Source organism: Aspergillus uvarum, assembly GCF_003184745.1.
Source record: "Aspergillus uvarum CBS 121591 unplaced genomic scaffold BO82scaffold_4, whole genome shotgun sequence".
Classification (NCBI taxonomy): Eukaryota; Fungi; Ascomycota; class Eurotiomycetes; order Eurotiales; family Aspergillaceae; genus Aspergillus; species Aspergillus uvarum.
This window is the reverse complement of record NW_020291301.1, coordinates 791,437-813,442: the sequence shown is the minus strand read 5'-3', so window position 1 is coordinate 813,442 and position 22,006 is coordinate 791,437. Positions and strand designations below refer to the sequence as shown.

General features: G+C 50.3%; 5 protein-coding genes across 5 annotated transcripts; 3 read left to right on the top strand and 2 right to left on the bottom strand.

Moving 5' to 3' along the window:
* Positions 1-3,659: 3,659 nt before the first annotated feature.
* Positions 3,660-7,814, top strand: BO82DRAFT_428769 (WD40 repeat domain-containing protein; the record flags this gene model as incomplete). The annotated part of the gene is made up of 5 exons (XM_025640472.1): positions 3,660-3,668; positions 5,964-6,113; positions 6,189-7,121; positions 7,221-7,550; positions 7,622-7,814. The coding sequence occupies 5 exons, from the start codon at positions 3,660-3,662 to the stop codon at positions 7,640-7,642; spliced, it is 1,443 nt and encodes a 480-aa protein (XP_025496536.1). The 3' UTR covers positions 7,643-7,814.
* A 59-nt stretch (positions 7,815-7,873) lies between these two features.
* On the bottom strand, positions 7,874-9,065 carry BO82DRAFT_350573 (uncharacterized protein). The gene is made up of 3 exons (XM_025634194.1): positions 8,698-9,065; positions 8,556-8,650; positions 7,874-8,496 (listed from the first exon to the last, which is right to left on the bottom strand). The coding sequence occupies exons 1-3, from the start codon at positions 8,722-8,724 to the stop codon at positions 8,187-8,189; spliced, it is 432 nt and encodes a 143-aa protein (XP_025496535.1). The 5' UTR covers positions 8,725-9,065; the 3' UTR covers positions 7,874-8,186.
* Positions 9,066-9,859: 794 nt separating this feature from the next.
* BO82DRAFT_380441 (type I polyketide synthase) lies at positions 9,860-18,361 on the bottom strand (the record flags this gene model as incomplete). Its single annotated transcript, XM_025637760.1, has 16 exons — positions 9,860-11,032; positions 11,116-11,436; positions 11,509-13,246; positions 13,286-13,317; positions 13,348-13,764; positions 13,795-14,031; positions 14,071-14,097; positions 14,140-14,181; positions 14,218-14,353; positions 14,393-14,548; positions 14,651-16,794; positions 16,850-16,900; positions 16,961-17,551; positions 17,616-17,884; positions 17,946-18,090; positions 18,149-18,361. The coding sequence occupies 16 exons, from the start codon at positions 18,359-18,361 to the stop codon at positions 10,184-10,186; spliced, it is 7,368 nt and encodes a 2,455-aa protein (XP_025496534.1). The 3' UTR covers positions 9,860-10,183.
* A 563-nt stretch (positions 18,362-18,924) lies between these two features.
* BO82DRAFT_350568 (uncharacterized protein) lies at positions 18,925-20,073 on the top strand (the record flags this gene model as incomplete). Its single annotated transcript, XM_025634193.1, has 1 exon — positions 18,925-20,073. A coding segment is annotated over exon 1 (464 nt), but the record flags the coding sequence as incomplete, so codon positions are not given.
* Positions 20,074-20,326: 253 nt separating this feature from the next.
* On the top strand, positions 20,327-21,884 carry BO82DRAFT_301300 (uncharacterized protein). The gene is made up of 4 exons (XM_025632079.1): positions 20,327-20,689; positions 20,804-21,180; positions 21,245-21,309; positions 21,413-21,884. Exons 1-4 carry the CDS (start codon positions 20,402-20,404, stop codon positions 21,760-21,762), a joined length of 1,080 nt encoding a protein of 359 aa, XP_025496532.1. The 5' UTR covers positions 20,327-20,401; the 3' UTR covers positions 21,763-21,884.
* The last annotated feature ends 122 nt before the right edge of the window (positions 21,885-22,006 follow it).

Genomic DNA, 22,006 nt, shown 5'->3' with positions numbered 1-22,006 from the left:
CTTAGTGCTTCTTAAATGGCCGAGGCGGCTGGTTGCAGTAAACAAGCTATCTTTTAACTGCGATCTAACCTTCAACTTTTCGGCAGTCTTAAAGCCCCCCCAATCAAAGGCGGACGGCTGCGAAAAATAACTCCGGTGATGCTAGAAGCTCTATATAACCATCTTTTCGAAAAGCCAGATTTGTACCTATACAAAATGGAATTATTCCTACTAGACAAGTTCAACATGTGTATACCGAAATCTACCATAAGTAATGCGCTTCATAAGCAAGTATGGTCGAAGAAAGTTGCTCGGCAGCAGGCCAAGGAACAAAATTCTGATTTATAAGATAAGTATATTCATATGATATCCGACTTCTCTTCGTTCTACCTGGTCTATGTTGATGAGTCTGGGTGCGATAAACAGATAGGCTTTTGAAGAACTGGATGGTCTCCGAGTAGTATAACACCAGTCCAGATATCTAAATTCTACTGGGATCAATACTACCAGATTCTTCCTACTTACTCCCAGGATGGAATTATGCTTGCTTGTATATTTCGAGGCACAACTGATACAGCTCTTTTCAAGGACTTTATCAAAGAACTTCTTTAGTATTACGGAAAGTGGCCCGAGCCTAAATCAGTTCTGATCATGGACAATGCATCTTTTTATTATTCGGAGCGGATTGAGCGAATATATACAGAAAGAGGTGTCAAACTAGTCTATCTCCCGCCCTATTCACCCGATCTAAATCCTATTAAGGAGTTTTTTGCTGAACTTAAATCTTTTATCTGTTGTAACTGGCATATTTACCAGGACGACACGGCCCAAGGTTTTAAAGTATACCTCAAGTGGTGTGTTGATAAAGTTGGAGCGAGAGAGCAAAGTGCAGAGGGGCACTTTCAGCATACAGAGTTAAATATTAAGTATTATAGTAATAATGATTAAGCTGCCGGTGACAGTGGTCAAGTAATTACAAATTGTGCAGTATGGTTGCAAATACCTATATCTCTATATAAACTGCTATATAAAAAGACCGCCAAAGTATAAGATTCTTAAAATAACTCAAACTCCTTGTTTCGATTGACTTTTCTATCCAGAAGCCAGTTATTGACTTTACCAACAAACCTGCATGCGGCTCCCAATTTGACACCCTGGCTGATAAAGAATTCGGGATTTTGATTATAGTAAATTTGTTTTAGATCAAGACAATTCTCCAGTGTCACGTCACGTGCTTTGATGATATTCTTTTTGAAACTGTTGGTGCTCACCCGTGAGAGGTGCTATGCGGTGTATTCCTCAACAGCTACCTTAAGAGGCCCAGGAATATCGATGGTAGTACGGATAGGAGAATGGCTTACAAAAAGAGGGTCAGTATTGGCTGGAGGAGATGCTGTCATAGGCTGAGATGGTTGTGTAGGGAGTATATTGATATTAATTGGAAAGGTGGATCCGGTTGCGGAATGTGTAGAAGTCTTTTGTTGTAGCTTAAGTCGCTGCTGCTCCTCTGTATATAGCTGTTCGCAAATACTGTTGGGTATATCATTGTGTATTTAAATCATTCCACCCTCTTTCTCCACAAACCTCACCAACTTCCTCAGATGGTGCGTCCGTAGTCTGTAATACTTTTTGCCCACAGGATCCTGCCAGCAGTACTGTGATTTAAGGCGGCATGGTGCGCCAGGGCATCGCATTGTCCTGTATACATCCTGCCATGCTGAAGGTTGCCCTGAAAAGTTCTCAGCATCAATCTCAGCCTCTTATGTGTTGAGCATCCTTTTGGTAACTAATATTTGTCCCCATTTATCAGACCCAGTTAAAGGCGGTTCGGAATCTAAATAATTAATAGAAATACAAAGCCGAAGCTTTTTTTCTTTTTAGGACAAGCTCTTCCACCTAGCAAGCTGTCTTTATATGGCTGTCTAGTTAATATCAGTCTTCTCAAAACACTTAGTCAGATCCCGCTGTAAGTGATTATTTACAGAAACCACTACTGTAGTATTATCTAGTCTTACCCGTCAGTTGCAAGCTACCTTCCGATATAAAATATCCTCTGCTTTCTGCTTGATATCGGACTAATAAAAGCTGGGGTCGAGTATCAGATCCTGTTCTATATTCTTTACCACCACCTGATTGTTCAGAGTCACCCTCTATTCAATGGAATAATAGATATCAGTTCCTTCCCAGTTATTAACCCTTGTATCCCACTCTGGTACGGAATTTTGTTGTTTGGGTGGAGTATAATACAAGGGGGTAAAGCTTCAACTTCTATAGTTGGAGGGGCTGGATCCGAACAGGGTACACTCGCAGCCAAAGTTCCCAGGGGTGGGGGCATTTAAAAGGGACCGTTTCCATAGAGTAAAATCCTGAACCTGAGAAGCGGTCCTACTCAGGGGATTAAAAGTATTATTATCAAGACAATAGATACCGCCGAGGAGCCTATTAATAAGAAGCCTTAAATATCAGTCAGGAAGATAAGAGCTTCCGAGTCACCAGAATACATGGAGTTAGATTTAGGGAGGACTTCTAACAGGCTCAGGAGAATAACAAGTAGAGCCAAATGAATTGTACTACTTATACTGCAGGAGTGTGGTTGATAGCAATATACTGATAGAGGGGCAACAAGCGGTGAAACTGTAAGAAATAGGAGGCCACATTTCTTAGGTTTCCCTTAGTTATGACCGGCCCTCGGCTCGGGCCGATACCACACCCGATGTCGAATCACTCACCAAGACCAAATTTATCAAACTATAAGAAATCGAAGATTATCCGAACACTTAAATTATTTTGATTTGTGGTTCGTTGATCCTGTCTATGGTTGACACCCACGTCTTCTGATTGATTAGCCATAAAAGTGTTTAAGATAATGGATATTGCTTCTGTCGGATGCTGAGGATCGCCTCCTATCTCAAATGTTCAGCTTACAATATGATGAATAAAGAGGATCGATCCCCGGGTACTTTTCTGTGTTCCGACGCCAACACTATGGCACGTGACTCTGGCTCTGGTAGTAGACAAGGTAGAAATCCCCGCCTTCTCCAGTGCACCACAGAGCTGGTTATGACTGGCTAAGCTAAGCAAGGATTATCCTTGCCATTCAGCTATGCCAGCTCAGCAACAAATTTGATGCTAGTATTGACTGACAATAGCTGCGTTCCCCTTTTAAACTGTTCTTCTCCTGGAGTTTCACTTTCACCCAACACACAGCAACTGATCTTTTAAAATATTCAAGATGCCACGTCCCTTCGGAAAGTGTTTCAGTCATCTATTCCATCGGCAGAAAAAGAGCGAGAAACCGATAATCAAATCAAGACAAAACAAAACCCAAGGGTATTCTATTAATAATAATGCCCACCCTTTCCCTCCCAAGCCTGCAGACCAGGCCATTCAGGCAACGCAAACTTTGCAGCCGCGAGACTTGTGGCAAGCTGCTTATAACCAGCTTAATAACAACCAGCAAAATATTCTCTCAATCAAGAAGATTTCAATCACACCGGGTGAGGAGAAAAGATATCTTGAGGATCTTATCGATCAGGTTATTACAACAACCGAAGAAGGATATGAAAAGTATTGTCAGACATCTAATAAAACTTTCCGGAAGACTTTACAGAAAATTCTTAATGCAGTACTGTTATTTAAAGATATTGTAGGTGCAGTGGCTGCACTCAACCTGATGCAGCATGCAGCTAGTATGTGGAATATTATCTTATTTAGTCTGACAGTATGTATACAACCTGGTATATTAGAAGTTGCTGCTGACATATTCATTAATTGGTATGCTAGTTGGCGAAAAAATACTCCCAGGCCCGCGATTCCCTGTTCAAATCATCGGAGTATCTGGCAGATGTTCTTACATATAGTGCCTTTGTCGAGCAGAATTTCTATAAGAAAACAAAGAATATTTCTGATATTTGTCTTGTAGAAGATGTATTGATCAGACTTTATAAAGCTATTTTGAGTTATATAGTCCAGATACGCAAATTCCAGAAAGCAAGTATTAGAGAAAGAGTATTTAATACAGTGATTAATAGCCTTCAGCAACCACTTATTACACTCAAGACTTCAGTTGAAAATAAAAGGGCTAAGTTGGATAAATGGATTAAGTTAATTAAATATCTTAACCGCACAAAAGAGGCAGAGAATATTCTAGATAAGATCAATAAACTAGCCGATTCCTTGAAGAAACTTCTTGAACATTCTGGCTTTAAGAGCTTACTATTAGCGGAAGGAGCATTTTTCAACTCTTATACTTATCAGCATAAGGATTACTGTCTTTAAAATACAAGAACAGATCTTCTGTACTGTATTTCGTTGTGGGCTCAGTCGCAAGATTAACTTATTTTCTGGCTAAATAGCATAGCGGGGACTGGTAAATCCACTATTGTATAGACTGTCACTTAATCCTTCCAAAATTAAGGGCTTTTAGATGCCAGCTTTTTTTTCAAGCGAGGCGAAGCCGGCTGTGGTAATGCAAAGCACTTTGTATCAACACTCGCACGTTAACTAATCATCAAGCACCGGCAACTAGGTTTTGATGTCTTCAATGCAATTGAGAATAATTTAAATATTATATTTAAATCTTTTGATATACAGTTTGAGAAGCTTCTTTATTAGCCACTCCAAAAGCTGTCTACAAGCCAATCTACAACAATTGTGATTGTTATTAATACTTTAGATAAGTGTGACGGAGATAAGGACCAACAACTTATTCTTAACTGCTTGTTTAAGATGTAAGAAATCAAATCTGTGCACCTTCGAGTGTTCCTAACCAGCCGACCTGAACTCCCTATTCGCAATGGCTTTGACAAAAATAAAAATCACTACAATTTGATCCTCCAAGAGCTTCCCAAGTCTGTGATTAAACATGATATTTGTCTTTTCTTCAAAAGTAAGCTTCTGGCCATACAAAAAGAGCGCTCACTGTCACCCGACTGGCCCGGAAGTAAGAAAATTAAAAAGCTGGTGGCAATAGCTATTCCTCTATTTATCTTCGCAGCTACGATTTGCCGCTTCGTCGGAGACAGAAAATAGCGTCCAGAACAACAGCTTACAAAAATTCTCAACAGTGCGAGTACATCTTCAGAAGACGAAATAGCGCGAACATATACGCCTATTCTAAGCCAGCTTCTTGCCGGAGCTAATAAGGAAGAGACACATCAGCTGAAGAAAGAGTTTTAATATATAATTGGGACAATTATTCTTCTAGCTTTACCTTTGTCCCTTGATGCTCTCTCCCTGCTCATTGAGTTTCCACTTAATAACATCAAAAATCGCTTGGACGGATTCCACTCTGTTCTTAGTATACCAGTGGGTTTTAAAGCACCAGTCCGGATTCTACACTTGTCATTTCAAGACTACCTCCTGGACAAAAAGTGCCTCTTTAATGTTCCTGAGCAAGATATACATAGTAGAATCGCTTTACATTGTCTCCGGCTTATGAAAACCCGGCTCAAAGAGAATATCTGCATACTACTAAGTTACGGCATGCAATAAGAGAGTATTGAGCCTCAGATTGTCGACAGGCATATCAAAGCTGATCTGAAATACACCTGTTGGTTCTGGGTTCATCATCTGGAACAGAGCAAAGATCAAATTATAGATTCTGATGTTCTCCCTTTTCTCTAGAACCATTTTCTTTATTGGTTGGAAGTACTAGCTCTGATAGGAGGAATATCGGAAGCGGTAGGATTAATAGATACATTAAAGTTAAGAGTATGTATAAGTTTATAGTTTGCTGCTTAGAAGACTGGCTAACTATTACCTAGGCGCAACTTGGCTCTGAGTTATCTGATTTTTTATATGATACGGAAAGATTTATTCGTCAAAATAACTACATAGCAGCAATTGCTCCACTACAGATCTACCGCGCTGGTCTTATATTTGCACCGAGTAAAAGTATTATTAAGCAGATATTCGTCAGCAAAGTTAAAGATCAACTAGCAGTTAAAACAGCGGTGGAAGATTCTTGGAGCTCAACTCTCCAGACATTTGAAGGGCATTCCCACTCGGTCTGGTCGGTGGCCTTCTCACCGGACAGCCGCACGCTGGCGTCGGCCTCGGACGACCAGACCATCAAGCCCTGGAACACGGCCACAGGCGTCGAGCAGCGCACGCTGACCGGCCACCCCCACCCAGTCAGATCGGTGGCCTTCTTACCGGACGGCGGTACGCTGGCGTCGGCCTCCTACAACCACACTATTAAGCTCTAGAATACGGCCACGGGCGTCGAGCAGCGCACGCTGACCGGCCACTCCCACCCAGTCAGGTCGGTGGCCTTCTTACCGGACGGCGGCACGCTGGCGTTGGTCTCGGACAACCAGACTATTAAGCTCTGGAATACGGCCATAGGTGTTGAGCAGCGCACGCTGACCGGCTATTCTGGCTGGGTCAACTTAGTAGCCTTTTTGCCGGACGGCGGCACACTGGCGTCGGCCTCGAACGACCGGACTATTAAGCTCTGGAATACGGCTACAGGTGTTGAGCAGTATACGCTGACCGGCCACCCCTACCCAGTCAGGTCGGTGGCCTTCTTGCTGGACGGCCGCACGCTGGCATCAGCCTCAGACAATCAGATTATTAAGCTCTGGAACACAGCCACAGGTGTTGAGCCGTGCATGCTGACCGGCCACCCCTACTCGGTCAACTCGGTGGCCTTCTCACCGGACGGCTGCACGCTGGCGTCGGCCTCGGACGACCAGACTATCAAGCTCTGGGACACAGCCACAGGCGTCGAGCAGCGCACGCTGACCGGCCACTCTGGCTGGGTCAGGTCGGTGGCCTTCTCACCGGACGGCGGCACGCTGGCGTCGGCCTCCGACGACCACACCATCAAGCTCTGGGATACGGCCACGGGCGTTGAGCAGCGCACACTGACCGGCCACTCTGGCTGGGTTAAGTCGGTGGCCTTCTCACCGGACGGCGGCATGCTGGCGTCGGCCTTGAACGACCGGACCATCAAGCTCTGGGATACAGCCACGGGCGTTAAGCAGCGCACGCTGACCGGCCACTCCTACTCGGTTAACTCAGTGGCCTTCTTACCAGACGGCCGTACGCTGGTGTCGGCCTCGGACGACCGGACCATCAAGCTCTGGGATACAGCTATGGGTGTTAAGCAGCGCACGCTGACCGGCCATTCTGGCTGGGTTAAGTCAGTGGCCTTCTCACCGGACGGCAGCACGCTGGCATTGGCCTTAAACAACCAGACTATTAAGCTCTGGGATACAGCCACAGGTGTCGAGTAGCACACGCTGACCGGCTACTCCGACTGGGTCAAGTCGGTGGCCTTCTCACCGGACGGCGGCATACTGGCGTCGGCCTCCAACAACCAGACTATCAAGCTCTGGGACACGGCCACAGGTGTCAAGCAGCGCACGCTGACCGGCCACTCTGGCTGGGTTAAGTCGGTGGCCTTCTCACCAGACGGCGGCACGCTGGCGTCGGCCTCCGACGACCACACCATCAAGCTCTGGGATACGGCCACGGGCGTCGAGCAGCGCACGCTGACCGGCCACTCCGACTCAGTCAGCTCCCGCTCGGTCTACTCGGTGGCCTTCTCACCGGACGGCGGCTCGGTCATACAGCAATTTACTTCCAGTTATTCTATCTCTGTCGAGGATTCTTGGGTCTCTCTACGAGGTGAAAGGGCCCTGTGGCTTCCTACTGACTATCGTCCTTTTGTGTGTTTTGCTATTAAGGATTCTATGCTTGCCTTTGGGTTATATAGTGGGCGCGTTCCAATCATAAGATTTGATTTTGAATAGGAAAATATCTGTGTACTCTACTCCAGTCCCTTATTTTCTAATCTCTTTTTAAAAGAAGGGCCTGGGATATGCAACGTCTTTATACTATTATTTGGTACGACCGTCCCGTGATTTCTAGATTATTTGTAATCAGGCCAGTTTGCCACTTTTATAAGTCTAGATGTTTCTATAGATTACCGTATATAATACATGTTATCACAGTACACTGTAACCTTGCGGAGTATTGTTATTCCATCCGGCTTTCAGATTATGTTTAGCGTGGTTTCATCTTGGGGCTGCTGAAACAATTGAAGAGCGTAGGTAGTGACTTCGGTATCCGGAAGCCCTGTACAACCAAAACTCACTAATGAAGTGAAGGGACCAAGCGATACAAGTCCATATGGTAATACCTATGCCGGCGCCTTGGTATCACCAGTCCAAACCCTCAATCATAGAAGCCACCAGTACTCAACCATTCCTCCAGACCAGATGCAAATAATCCCCTCCCCGACCTGCATTGATATCCGCCGTCCACCCGCGATATCCCAACCCTCGAAGATCGGTGCTGCTCACCTCATCCGTGCTTCGCAGGAGCTTCAGGTTCGAAATCCCGAAACCCTCCGCGGCCACGGTCGAGGTCTCCAGGTAGCGGTATTGTCCCCCGGCCCCTTTGGCTAGGTCCATCTGCCCTGGCTTCTCCGTGTCCGAGACCACTATCTTAATGTTGTGAAGGCAGTTCTGTGGGTCCCGGATGTAGTTGGCCACCAGCCAGACGTACCTATGACAGTTAGTTACCGCACACACCCCCCCCCAGATACTGGAGCAGCCAGAACTTACTTTCCGCCGAAGCCCGCGTTGATGTCGCCGTTCTTGTCGTCGACGACGGGGATGGTGTTGCTGGGTTTCTCGTTTTCGTGGTCACCGTAGACGGGCTGGCGGAGTTAGCTTGGTTTGCCCGGGAAGGCACAAGAAGACACACGTAGAGACTGTTGAGCCATTCGGTCATGTTGGAAGACGTTTGTTGTATGTTCTGGTAGTTATATCGATAGGTAAGGTCGTTTTCGGTAGTGAGGTCGCTTGATTGTTTTCTGTTGTCTGTTGTCCTCCTTTCAAGGGAGGAAAGTGAGAGACTTTATACAGACCAGCCTCCGCTGACTTCTGATGTCTATGCGAGATGGTGAGCTCCGTGATTTAGCTAAGACTGAGGCTTCTCATCTCAGCGCCAAGGGACGGTTCAAACCAATGTTCCGACAGCCAAGCTGATGGCGCAGCATTTGGTGGACGCCAAACACGAGCGAGGCTAGAAATGTTGAATGGAAGCTGGTTTCATCGGACCCTAGATTCAGCCGCATCATCAAAGGATTTTGACCGAATCATAACTTCCATCATTTACTCGACATGACTGGCACGATGATCCCGCTGAGAAATATGATCACGATGTTGCGCCTTGGCATTGTCTGTCTGCTTGAAATATTGTTGAGGGTGGCTTGCGGCTGCAGCTGTGGCTGTCTTGTCCACTCCAATTCAAGGTTGGAAGCCCACACCACCGATGCGGTATTGACTATCCTTATCCTTATGGCGGTCGTTTTCTGTCGTCTAATCATGCCATACAGTGCAGAGCCTCACTCGATGAAGAAACAACTTTGTGTGAAATTCGTGTTTTCCGATGACCTTCATCTTAGTCAGTGACCAAACTCCCCTGATCATCGCATTTGACTGTGGATACGGCTGACACCACTGTCAGAGCTGGACACACTATAGTGCAGTAGTGGATATGTCAAGCTCTCTCCGGGGTGTCTACGAAGACAAGCACATAAAACGACTTTCATGTACAGTTAGTCTCCGGCTTATTGAAAGATCATTAGTTGTATTGAGTGACCTCAGGTATATGTTTCCTTTCAGGTTTACAGACTCCAAGCAAACAAAGGCCACTGGTGACAACCAGTCGGACATGCCGATGGAATAACCGCCGTGGCTGCGCCAACCCTATCAGGTGCAGCACTGCCCAGGCGGCCTGTGCGAAGCCAAGGTGAACAACCCTGCAATACCCTCCCTCTTTGAAAGCAGAGAGAGAAAAGGAAAGGAACAGCCGATTTATATAAGGTCTCATTCAGATCGATCTGAACCATGTGACAGTCAACTGGCTACCTAAACTGCCTGCATCGGCCGCCATTTCACGCGGAGCTTTTTCCATCCTATGGCCTACCTTCGCACTTCCGAGTGACTTCCAGTCATGATATTTCATGTTTGAATTCAGTGATGGTGTGGTGTCTTGTGCAGAGAGGCGGAATGATGCAGAATCCATACACCCAAGGGCTACAAAGCTTGAGGGGCACTCTACTCTACTCTATTTTCCGGCAACGCAGACATCATTGTCTGGGGAGACGAGCTCAAATACAATTTTCAGATCCTATGCTTTTGACTTGACTCGCTAAGGAGGACATTTCCATTCAACCATATCGTATCTAAACACGGTAACGACTCTTCTCGGCCGCCATCTCCCCCAGTCGCCGCAGCGGGGTGTTCCCCATCAGATCAAACACAGTGATACTCGCCCCGATCTCGCGGTCGAACCAGTTCTTCAGATCCACCGCAACAAGGGAATCGATGCCGTAGGTGTGAACGGGCTTCCCGGGGTCGATATCTGCGGCCGACAGGCCCAAGATATGGCCCACCTTGGCCGTGACCCACTGGACGATCTGCTCCGTTGCTTCCTCGACCGATGGAAGCGTCCGCAGAATCGCGGGGTGGTCGAGCACGAGCGACGGACCTGCAGCAGCAGCATTCTCCCTGATCGTGGTCCGCGACCCCATCCGGAAGAGATGGGAGAACAGCGGGCGCCGAATAGAATGGTGCAGGTCGATGCCCTTGGCCATGACGTCGGCCGGGAGCTCGATCCCGACGATCACCTGGGCCTCGGTGACGGAGAGAAGCGGGAGCGCCGGGTCGCAGTAGTAGTCCAGGAGGGCGAGCAGCTCGTCCTGCGCGATCTCCATCAGGTGCCCGATCCGGCGCATGGCCGATAGCAGGAACTCGCTCTCGGCGACCACCCCCTCGGCGACCATCAGCCCGAGGTCGATCGAGACGGCCTTCTGCTTCTGCGCCAGCCGGTGGTGAGCCAGCGCATCCTTGAAGGTGTTCCCCGCCGCGTAGTTGGCCTGCGCTCGGCTGCCGAAAATGCCGTTCAACGACGAGAGAAGGATGAAGAAGTCGAGGTCGTGCGGGAGCGCGCGGTGCAGGTTCCAGGATCCGGTGACTTTGGAGTCCGTGCTGATACTCCAGTCCTCGTAAGACATGTTGTCGTACAAATTATCCTGTGATCAGATCGGTTTATATTAGTCCCATATGGTACGGTGGGCCCGGGGAAGGGGGGAGGGGGGCGGGGGCGGTTATCTACCCTTAAGGCCACCGTGGCTTGGATGCATCCACGGACTGGAGGCATAGTTCCAAAAAGCTGACTCAGTACCTGTTCTAGATGGGAGATATTGCTGATGTCGACCTTAGGTGTCACAACCTGCACACCTAGATCTTCTAGCTCCTTGACAAATGCTTGGGTGGTGGAAGTCGACGGGCCAGAGCGAGAGAGCAGTATCAAGTGGCGCGCGCCCCGGCTGGCCATCCACCGGGCAAAACTGCGGCCCAAGCCTCCAAGCCCTCCTGCGATAACGTACGAGGCATTCTCGGGGAAGAGATATCGTGACTTAGAGGAACAGTTCACCTACATCGCATTGTTAGGAAAATCATGAGATTCGATTCGAGACAAAGAGTCACGAACAAGGCAGACACTTACCGTAATGGGCATGGCGTTTTCGAATCTGATTACTGGCTCTCCGATCATATCCTCTTCTTGGTATTGCTGCAATGCCTCTTGCTCCTTTCCAGCCTGATAAACATGAATGGACTGTGGTGGCTTGCTCTGTCCTTCGAAAAACCACTTCATAGCCCTTTGGAAGACGCCGTGAGCGCTCTGTGGCTTGCGATTAAGAAGCTCTACCATATCCAGCAAAGTATACGAAGTGTTCGGAGTCAGCATTTGGCGGGCTCGTTGGCTGTGGCTGACTGGGCCCCAGCTGATATCAACCATACGACCGCAGGGAGCGAGACATTGGTTCAAAGTTGGATTGGCCTCAGCGTTGCATGGGCCGACGATCACATCCAGGCCCTTTCCTTCGGTGGTCTGCTTCAGCTTTGATGCTAGTAAGTGGTCGTTGGACAGGAAAACGTCGCACTCTGGCAAACCGAAATTTGCACATAGAAAAGCCTTCTGGGCCTCACTAGTGGCGGTGCCCAGTACACGCACACTCCGGTTTGTTGCCAGCTGGACTGCCATTTGTCCTATGTTGGTGCAGGCTTCCGTGATCAGCACGATAACATCATCTGCGTCGAGCTTCGCAGAGTGGTCCAATGAGTAGAAAGCCAGCCACAGGGGGGTGGGCAATGCAGCGGCGTCTGTGAAGCTCAAATCAGAAGGAATGGCTACCACTGCACTAGCCTTTGTGCGAATCAAGGTCCCTGCCATTGCTGTCCCAATCGCACATACTCTGTCACCTGGCTTGAAGCCGGAACGAGCTGCAGCCTGATGAATGATCCCAGAGCACTGCGTACCGAGATCGCCCTGTTCCAGCTGACCGCTTGCCACCAGGTAGTCCCTCGGCGTCAGTCCGAAAGCCTGTACCTGGATCACAACTTCGTCATCAGCGATCATGGCAGATAGAGCCTCATCATTCTCTCGGTATTCTACCGCGTCCGGGCGTCCCCGGGCGCCGGTGGTGAGAGTGGCCGCTCGATGAGTGGAGCCAAGCTCCCTATGGAGACCCCATTGCTCATCCCTGCGATCCCGAGTATATTGATGGATTATCTTGTTCATGTGCTCATTTTGCGAGACACGGGGGATCTTCAAAATACCGTCCGAGGCTGAGAAGTTGGTTTCCATCATGTCGATTGGCTGTCTGGTCATCTGCGACATCAATTGTCGAATCGTTCGGACAGCCTGGTCCGCCGTTTCATGGCCAGACAGTGCGAGGGTGACGAACTTTCGAGCCGAATCCTCTGATGCGAGGGTCCGACCAAAACCCTCCACCAGAGAATGTTGTGGTGGGTGCTCTCCCTCAACAAGAGGTCGCGTGACCCAGAGAACATTTTTGGCCTGGGTCATGACTCTCTGCAACAGCGTATAAGTGGTGGCGTGAAGACCAGCCAAGAGAATGGCTTCCAGTTCCAGAAGGATGACGATCAATGTGGCCGGTTCGATGCTGAGCTGAGCCGCCTCGTCCAGTGTACAGATCCGTGCATGCTGGTCAGCTGTAATGGTGGCTGCAACGTCGCACTGGTACGCCCGGGTTGGGTCACGAACCACGACCAGATCCTCTGTGCTAACAGGTACCTCGTTATCCTCGGCTGTGGCGCTCGAGATGATGATGCTGCTGTATTGACAGGCCGGGAATTCTTGGCCGGGGATCTCGATTTCGATGCCAGAAAAGCCATTCCTCTTGAGGCATTCGTCCCACTGAGACAAGGTCAGACATGGGCTATAGTCAGAGCGCGCCTCATGGCTGAGAGGACTCCACCATCCCTTCAGAAGCCCAAACGCGAAAGGAATCTGCAGTGCGTCTGGATCTGTAGTCTCAACCAAGAGCAGCTTTCCTCCCGGTTTGAGAAGCTTCTTGATGTTCTGCAGAGAGACATCTAATCTGTCTGTGGCGTGCAGTACATGGGAAGCCAGTACGAGATCATAGCTTCCCTGTTCAAAGGACTGAGATACTGGATCCCTGGAGATATCACAAGTCTGGAACCGCATGATATCGAGAAAATCTTGGAACTTTTCCCGGGCCTGAGGGAAGAAGGCCGGTGAGATATCGGTGTAATCATACTGGGCGCACTTCTGGACCCCCTCGGAGCTAAGGCTTTGCAGCGCGCATAGCGTCTGGCCTCCGGTCCCAGCCCCGACTTCCAAAATCTTCAACGAGGGGTTCTTGAAGCATTCGAGATCTAAATACCGGGATATCGGGTAGGCGTGGTGTTCATTCGCAAGCATCTGCTCGTAGTACTGATCAGCCAGCCCGTTTCGGAACATCACATCGAGTGGATCAGTGTCTCCCGACAGGATGGCAATCAGATTCCGGCCAACATGCATGAAGAAGTAGCCTTCGATGCCAGTCTTTTCGATGTCCAGAACTAGCTGGTTTCGTGCCGATTGATCGCGAAGGATAGATCCATTTGCGGTTGCGAGGAGGCTGTCATAAAGACGATCTCGTTGGTATCGCATCCAGTCGACATAGCGCCGGAGATATAAGGGGATAGACAAATCGAGGTGCTGGTCAGTATATTGAATTGCCTCATCCAGGAAACCGACAATTGCTAACTGCAGCGATTCGTGGCGCTCTAAAGCACCGCGTGGCTCCCTAGGTCTACCGCGGCAGACCTCTTCCAGTAGTTGTTCGCCGCTTAGCATATCAATATCCGCCTTCCAGATGAGACTCGTGCACAGGTTGCGAGCTACTTCCGAGCCCTGACCCGCCCCGGCAGAAGCCTCGCTGATAAAGGTCGTCTCAAGGCCTTCGATGTATAGAGCTAGGCGCCTGCCATCCAAGCTAGTGCCGACAACGTCCGCTTTGGCGCCTCGATTACTGCGCCTGCTGCATTGGGCCGCAGCCAGAATCTCCCCGTCGTTAAACATGGACGGGCCCCGGAGATTGATCCAGATACTTGCCGCTCGAACAGGAACCATTGTAGGTAGATCGTCGCACTCATGAGCCAAGGCCGGCACGACCAGCTGTGCCAGCCCATCCATTGTGACCGGGTGGACCGTGTATTGCGGCGTCCACTTATCACTCGGACCGGTTGTTTTCCAGGTGCTCAAATTAACATTTGCGATTGCCTTGCCTCCAGAGCCCAGTCGCATGTTCCTTAAGTTTTGGAAGCACGGCCCGTACTGAACCGAGCTCCCCGTGGGGTTCTCATAAGCGTCCTGGGACGACTGGCAAGCAGAGGACAGTGCGGTGACCCAATCCTGGAAAGAAGTGCCACTGGAGAAGGGCAGCTGTCGCGCCTGGAGCTCACGATCAGTAGAGCCTCGAATGAGTCCTCGGCAGCACTCGATATAGCTATCACCTTCAATGGTAAACAGTCTGAACTGCGACCATGGGTTTTCTGTCGACTCTTTCGCCCATTCGGTGGTCAGTGTCAGTTGAGTTTCAAGCTGCTCCGATCCCTCCGGAAAGCGGATCGCATGCAAGAAATGTGCGTCTCTGATCTCAATGCTCGTGAGATCGGACTCAGCCCATGGCAATTGACGCAAGGCCTCCACCGCCATTATCACCATGCCCGTACCCGGGAAGATGATTTGGCCATCGATAGTATGGTCCCGTAGCCACGGCAACTCGGCCAGGCGCACCACATTGCGCCATTGAGCCACCTGAGGGTTCCAGTCTAGACTGCGCCTCCCCAATAGATCATGCCGCGGGACGGGCGGGAATCGGAAGTTTTTGCTAAGACGGCCTTCTTTCCAATAACTGCGCTGATGATTGAAAGGATAGGGAGGTAGGTTGGAGGGCATTGGCCGCGGGATGTCCTCCAGTCCATTCACACGGAGGATGTCGACTGCGTGGCCCGCACAGAACAGCTGCCCTGCTGTCTTGAGTAGAGATAGGTAGGCATCCTGCTTTCGCTCCAGCAGGGACATGTACAGCGGTTTGTCCGAGACCGGAGAAGCCCGGATCGTCTCCGAGATTGGTCCCTGCAGGGCGTTGTGGGGACCGATCTCGAGAAGATGAGTGATGCCCAGGTCCACGGGAAGCCTGCGCCCCAATTGCTTTCGAGATTGCTTCCTCTTTTGCGTCAAGAGCAGGAGCCGCGACAAGGCTCCTTCAAATTTGACTGTGGAGATCAGATTGCGGACCCAGTAGTCCGCGCTGGCCAGCATTGTATTGGTAACGACGTCTTCTGTAACGGACGATATCATGGGAATGGATGTTGACTCGGGTCTACGAGCCAGATCGCCCATCGCCAGACGATAGTCTTGGACAATTGCTTTCATTGCACTCGAGTGATAGGCGGTTGGAACTCGCAATCTTCTGGCGAATACACCGTCAGCCTCCAGCCACTGCTGCAGAGTGCCAAGCTGGTCGACCGCGCCGGTCAGTGTGATAGCATTCGGGCTATTGACACAACCAATCTCCACCTCTATTGTCCCCTCAAGTTGATGGAGTCGGTCCAGGTAAACCTGAACTTTGCTCTGAGATATACCCACAGCCATCATTGACAGATCGGTCTTCTGCCGGGCCAGCTGTGACGACAGCAGGCCCCTGTAGTAGGCAACCTTAACAGCCGCCGAGCGCGACAAAGCACCTGCGGTATATGCCGCCGCAATCTCTCCAGATGAATGGCCCAAGACCAGAGTCGCGGTCACGCCAAGTCTCTCCAGAAGATCGACCAGTGCAATCTGGAGACATGTCGTTGCGGGCTGGCTGTATTCCGGCTGGTGGATGGGTGTTTCACTTTCGGCCGCTTCGAGAAGCCATTTCAGAGACCACGGACAACCAAGAGATCGCAAATCGGCATCCAGGAGGCTCACAATCTCAAGGAACATTGGCTGAGCTAGTAGCTCGCGGCCCATACCCAAGTATTGGGCTCCCTGACCTGTGAACACAAACGCCAGTCGAGCCCCGTCCCGAGATCGCAAGGGCGTTTGTTGACTCGTGATCTCGGGGGTAAGATTATCAAGGCCAGTGACGGCGAATCCTCGCCAGGTAAGTTGACTTCGTCTTGCAGCCAAGGTATACGCTACATCAGCCATGTCTCCCGGATGCTGGCGTACATATTCGTGATAGGATGCACCAAGCTTCTCTGCTGCAGACCTGTCTGCCGCGGACCAGACAAGTAGCCTCGGGAGTCGCAATACAGAGACATCTCTCGGCAATTCAAGGTCATCTTCTGACTCATTCGGTGCAGATGGCGTCTTTATCGGAGGTAACGGTCGAGTCCGGTGAAAGCCCTTCAGCCCATTGTGCTCAAGGTAATGGTAAGCGTCATCAAGGATGACAGTGGCATTGGTACCGCCAAAACCAAACGAGTTTACCTGCCCATATGTCAGTGCTGAGCGAAGCTCTGTTCGTCGGTTATGAATCACTCACGCAAGCACGACGTGGGCCAGTCGACGGCCAAGGGACAGCTTCTTTCGGGAACTAGAAATCACTCATCAGTGCTTGCACAGGGAAGGTACTAAGTCGGGGCTGATATCTCACCTCCAGGCACAATTTCGCAGCATCAATGCGCGGATTGAGGGATTCGAACCCAGCAATGGGAGGGATCACCCCGTGTTCGAGGACAAGAATAGTCTTGACCAACCCTGCCAGTCCGCTAGCGCCCTCCAAGTGACCGATATTGGCTTTGATAGAGCCAATATAGAGTGGATCCTCTCTCGTACAATGGCCTGCAAATGCTTGCCCGATAGCGTTTGCTTCGATGGGGTCGCCAACCGGCGTTCCCGGTCCATGGGCCTCAAAGAAGCGGGTAGGTGTCATAGAGATCCCAGCCTGCCGGTAGGTATGCTTGATGAGGTCCAGCTGCGACTGCAGACTTGGCTGGGTAATGCCGGGGGTTCTACCGTCTTGATTGGACCCTGTGTTGCGGATGACAGCCCGGATGCAATCACCGTCTCGCAGCGCATCCGCGACTCGCTTAAGTACTAGCATCACCAGACCCTCGCCGCGCGCATAGCCGTTTGCGCGACTGTCGAAGCTCCAGCTACGGCTATCAGGAGAGAGGAAGTTGAAGGCCGACATGATCTTCATGAAATTCGGGTGGTAGACTAAATTGGCGCCTCCTACCAGTGCCTGCGTCTGGAGTCAACCGGGGTGTCCCAAAGAACCTGGACTAAACGAAATGCAAATCACATACCATAGAACAGTTACCTGCGTGCAACTCCTGCGCCGCTAGATGTAGGGCAATCAGGCTGCTGGAGCACGCCGAGTCCAGGTTCATTGAGGTTCCTTTGAGGTTGAAGAACCAGCTGACCCGGTTCGCAAGCATCGAGGGGGCGATGCCCATCGCAGCGTGCGTCTGGTCCAACTCAAAGTCCTGTTGCAATAGATTGATGTAGTCATTGGTAAAACAACCAGTATAGACGGCCGTGTCTGACCCCGAGCATTTTTGAATCGGGATTCCCGCTGAAGAGGCTCGTCATTAGCATGATTTCTTTCGCGCTCTCCCCTAGCTGGGTAGGCTCACCATCTTCCAGTGCGCGGTATGTCGTTTCCAACATTCGCCGATGCTGTGGATCCATACACGCGGCCTCTCCCGGCGTAATCGAGAAAAAAGGAGCGTCAAAGGCTCCTAGTTCTTCGCGGATAAAATTGCCTCCACGCACGGGAATCTATGCACAATGTGATGTCAGTTCACGGCAGACAATGCTGGTCAAGAGAGGCACGCACCGTGCTTGGCCGCTCCTGGGAGGGATGGTAGAAGGCATCAATGTTCATTCGATCCTGGGGAAAGTCTGTGCTAGCAGATCGACCCTTGGAGATCATCTCCCAGAGTCTATCACTGGTTGTTGCATCCTGAGGGAACTCAAACGCGAAGCCCACAACCGCCAAAGCAGGGGCATCGTAGTTGTCCTCCTCGAGGCAGGGACTCATATCTCGCATGTTTGTAGGGAAAGATGGAATGAGAAGAAACCGCTAATATTTGATTGGATAGCTTTCAACAAGATGGCGCGAAAGTTGCAGGGTGTGCCATTGAGAAAAGACAGAAGCAAGTCGAGCTATAAGTTATCCCAGGCGAACCAGCGGAGGCCTCGGCGAGACCGGGACCAAAGCCTCACCTCAACAAACTATAGGCCCAATAGTTGGAAAAGGCATGGCCTGGGAGCAAGGCTCACCCAGGATCAGTAAACATAGTAAGCATGGAGGTGTAAATCGGGATGACTAGGTACAGTACCTAGAACCTATGTTAGTCTATAGATGACTAGAGCTTAGCTTAGCTGACGGTTCGGGCAACCAGTGCGGTAATTTATCCATGGAGTGACGTGTAAGATACCGTAACAAACGACAGCTGTCATCCCAATACAGCTGCCCTATTTATCAGCTTGAAACTATCCTCAATACTCTAGCCTCGCATTAGCTTGCAGGCTATCAAAGTAACTGTCTGCCTTAACTCTCGTTACTCGTAGAATTTAAATGAGCCTTGTGCTGCAGTGCTTTTTCCCACCAGTCAAGCCAAGAGGGGGGGAAAGAAAAGAAAAACCATCAACGAACCAGGTCACCCCAACCTGCAATCAATCATGGATAGCCGACCTGTTCGAGTCCTTTGCTTACATGGAGTTGGCACCAACAGCGAGGTGAGTGATTGAAAGACTGCAACAGGCACGAGTAAGAGCTACTAGTCTGACCCCGCATCTATCAAACGAACTGTTCCAGGTGCTTGAAGCGCAAACAGGTCTGTCACACCCCTCACTGGGCATGCTACCTACCAACCCTTCCCCTTCCTCTTCTCAACTCTTCCAACAGCTCGTTTACGATATCTTCTCGGAGATCATTATGAGTTCGATTTTGTCGATGGAGCCTATCCCTGGCCCGCATATCCCAGCATCGCCGAGGTCTTCGGTCACGATCATACCTACTACTCCTACTGCGATGACTCCCCGCAGAGTGTCATGCAGGCAGCGACCGATTTAGCGGACTATGCGACCGAGAATGGCCCGTTTGATGCTGTGATGGGGTTCTCCCTAGGTGCAGCACTTGCCATGACGCTTCTACTCAATCACGACCGACTTGGCCTCTCGACACCACCCTTTGGCTGCGCCATCTTCATTTGCGGCATTCTACCCTGTGATTGGACGGCACTGGAGCAGGGCCAGGTGGAGCTTCTTGCCCCCTCTCGGGTCTCCTGTCCAGTCCGGATCCCCACTGTGCATTGCTGGAGTGCCGAAGACCTCGACTATCCGGGCCAGAGCCAGGCACTCATCTCCATGTGTACGCCCAATGGGCGAGTGGAGTTGGTGCATCACGCCGGGCATGCGTTCCCCACTGACAGCGTGGGGTCCGATCAGCTCGCCCAAGCGATCTACACCACCGTACGCCGCATGCGCACACGGCACGGCACCTCCGCTCTGCCTAATTGATCCTGGTTACTCTTTGTCAGACGGGAAGATGGGCTTGGAGCTTGGAGCTTTGACCTTGAATCTTGTTTGTCTCATGTCTCATCTTACAGGGGGGGAAAGCGATTTGGGGTCCAGATTTCTGTTGGCTACCTGCCTGTGATTTGGCTATGATAGTCCTGCATTGTCAGCACAGCCTTCAATGTACCGTAGCCACAGGATAGTATTGCGGTAATACGCTAAATCTACTGCCTACCTAGCTACATAACCTAGACTGCGTCGGAACTTTTTCATTCGTCCACTCTTCCTGACTCCTCACGATACGATGCAACCTCCTACACCCTCGTTAATGATAGGAACATCGACAGGACAGAAAACATACATCTTGGCCCCCATCTCCTTCCCGCTCATCAGGTTGGTCTTACTGCGCATGAGCGCCTAGACTACCTGCCTGCAGCCAGGTTGAAGAGATTTAAGACGAAATCATCTGGGATGGCCCAGGCTGACATTGACAGCCTTCTCCTCCTCTGCGCCCATTCCTCACACCGTCAATCGTTCATTCCTCGATTTGGGTCGAGCGTATCGCGCAATGGTAACCCAGGCGGAGGTCGGTCTTCCCGATCATATCAGTCCTCTTTATGTGGTCTTTCTGTCGGTGGCGGGGGTGATGACCTTTGTGTCGACATGCTTGGTGGTTGCCCGGTTTATCTCGCGCTCCCTCACCATCTCCATCAAGTGGGATGATTGGTTCTGTCTTCTTGCTCTAATCTTCGCCTATGGATTCCTCTGCACGACTGCTCTCGTCGCAACCGTGGGGCATTCGGGCTACCATATCACTCAGTATACCGATCCTCTCGTGCTGGAGAAATTCTTCCAGGTGCGTACTATATGTCTCGCGCGATCTGGTTTCCTTCTCTTCCCCTGAGTTTGTTTCAATGAGAAGTATATGTGTATACCATAGGTCTAATATTCAGCGATTCTGGGGACGTAGATCACACTAGCCAACAACGTGATCTACAACGTCAGCGTCGGGCTGACCAAGATCTCAATTCTGCTGTTCTATCAACGGATCTTCGCCGTCAACAAGACCTTCCTGCTCTGCACCTGGGTGATTGCAGGCCTTTCCGTGGGTGCATGCCTCGCTGCGGTCTTTGGGCTCATCTTCTCCTCCAACCCGGTGGAAGCGCAGTGGAAATATTGGATGCCCAGCACGACCATCCACAACAAGAGTTTCTGGATTGCCATGGGGATCGTCAACATCCTACTCGATGCGACCATTCTGGCTCTGCCGCAGCCGGTTGTCTGGCGATTGCATCAGACGCGCCGGCGCCGGATCCTGCTTTCTCTGGTCTTTAGTCTAGGCGGATTGTGAGTTTCGAGCCCTGTGTCCATACAAACAGTGGACTGGTACTAAAGGGTCCTTCTCTCCCAGTGTCTGTTTGGCCAGTATTATCCGGCTGATTTATATGGCTACGGTGGATATAACCGATCTGACATGTACGTTCGCTTGACATTTTTCTTTTTGGTTTTTATCTATTTTCCCCCTCCTCCCTTGCCTGTGAGGCATCCAGACTAATCGCCTTCTTTTTCGTCAAAAAAGACACCTTTGTGACCCCCGGCATTTGGACTATGGTCGAAATGAACATGAGCATTATTTGTGCATGTCTGCCAGTGATCCCGAACCTGGTTCAGCACGTCCGAACATCTCGATCGACGGTGGGGGCCAGCACGGGCTGGAGTAGCATGGCATACCTCCGCGCCTTCCGCAGCAACAAGTCCGGCTTCAGCGCCCCCAGCTCTATTCGGTCCCATACGGACGGTTCCAGACAGGGGCTCTACACCGACATCGAAACCGCAAATACCGAAGGCGATAATTACCATCTGGGCGATGTGAGCAAAGTTCATGTGAAGATGGACTTGCAGCAGAACTGGGATCCTGTAAAGAGATAATTTGTTTTGTTTTCATTTGTTCGGTTCATTCATTAAGTGTATGGGTGTGTACTTTACAAAACAGCCCCTAAGGCGCCTGGAGACGGGTCAGACAGATGCGAGGCGGTTGGGGAATAGAGGAGAAAAAGAGGGGGGGTGGGGCAAGGCTGTGGCTCCTGCTCCTGCTGCTAATAAACAATAATATTTTTAAGAAAGAAAGAGATAGAAATATATAAAAGAGGATACTTAATGTTTCAAACTACTA

Bases quoted from the DNA above. Each gene is read 5' to 3' on its own strand.
- BO82DRAFT_350573 (XM_025634194.1), bottom strand. From the start codon at position 8,724: ATGACCGAATGGCTCAACAGTCTCTAC. The intron at 8,651-8,697 runs GTGTGTCTTCTT...TAACTCCGCCAG, and splicing joins AATGGCTCAACAGTCTCTAC to CCCGTCTACGGTGACCACGA. The intron at 8,497-8,555 runs GTAAGTTCTGGC...TAACTGTCATAG, and splicing joins AACGCGGGCTTCGGCGGAAA to GTACGTCTGGCTGGTGGCCA.
- BO82DRAFT_301300 (XM_025632079.1), top strand. From the start codon at position 20,402: ATGGTAACCCAGGCGGAGGTCGGTCTTCCCGATCATATCAGTCCTCTT. The intron at 21,181-21,244 runs GTGAGTTTCGAG...CTTCTCTCCCAG, and splicing joins GTCTTTAGTCTAGGCGGATT to TGTCTGTTTGGCCAGTATTA. The intron at 21,310-21,412 runs GTACGTTCGCTT...TCGTCAAAAAAG, and splicing joins GGATATAACCGATCTGACAT to ACACCTTTGTGACCCCCGGC.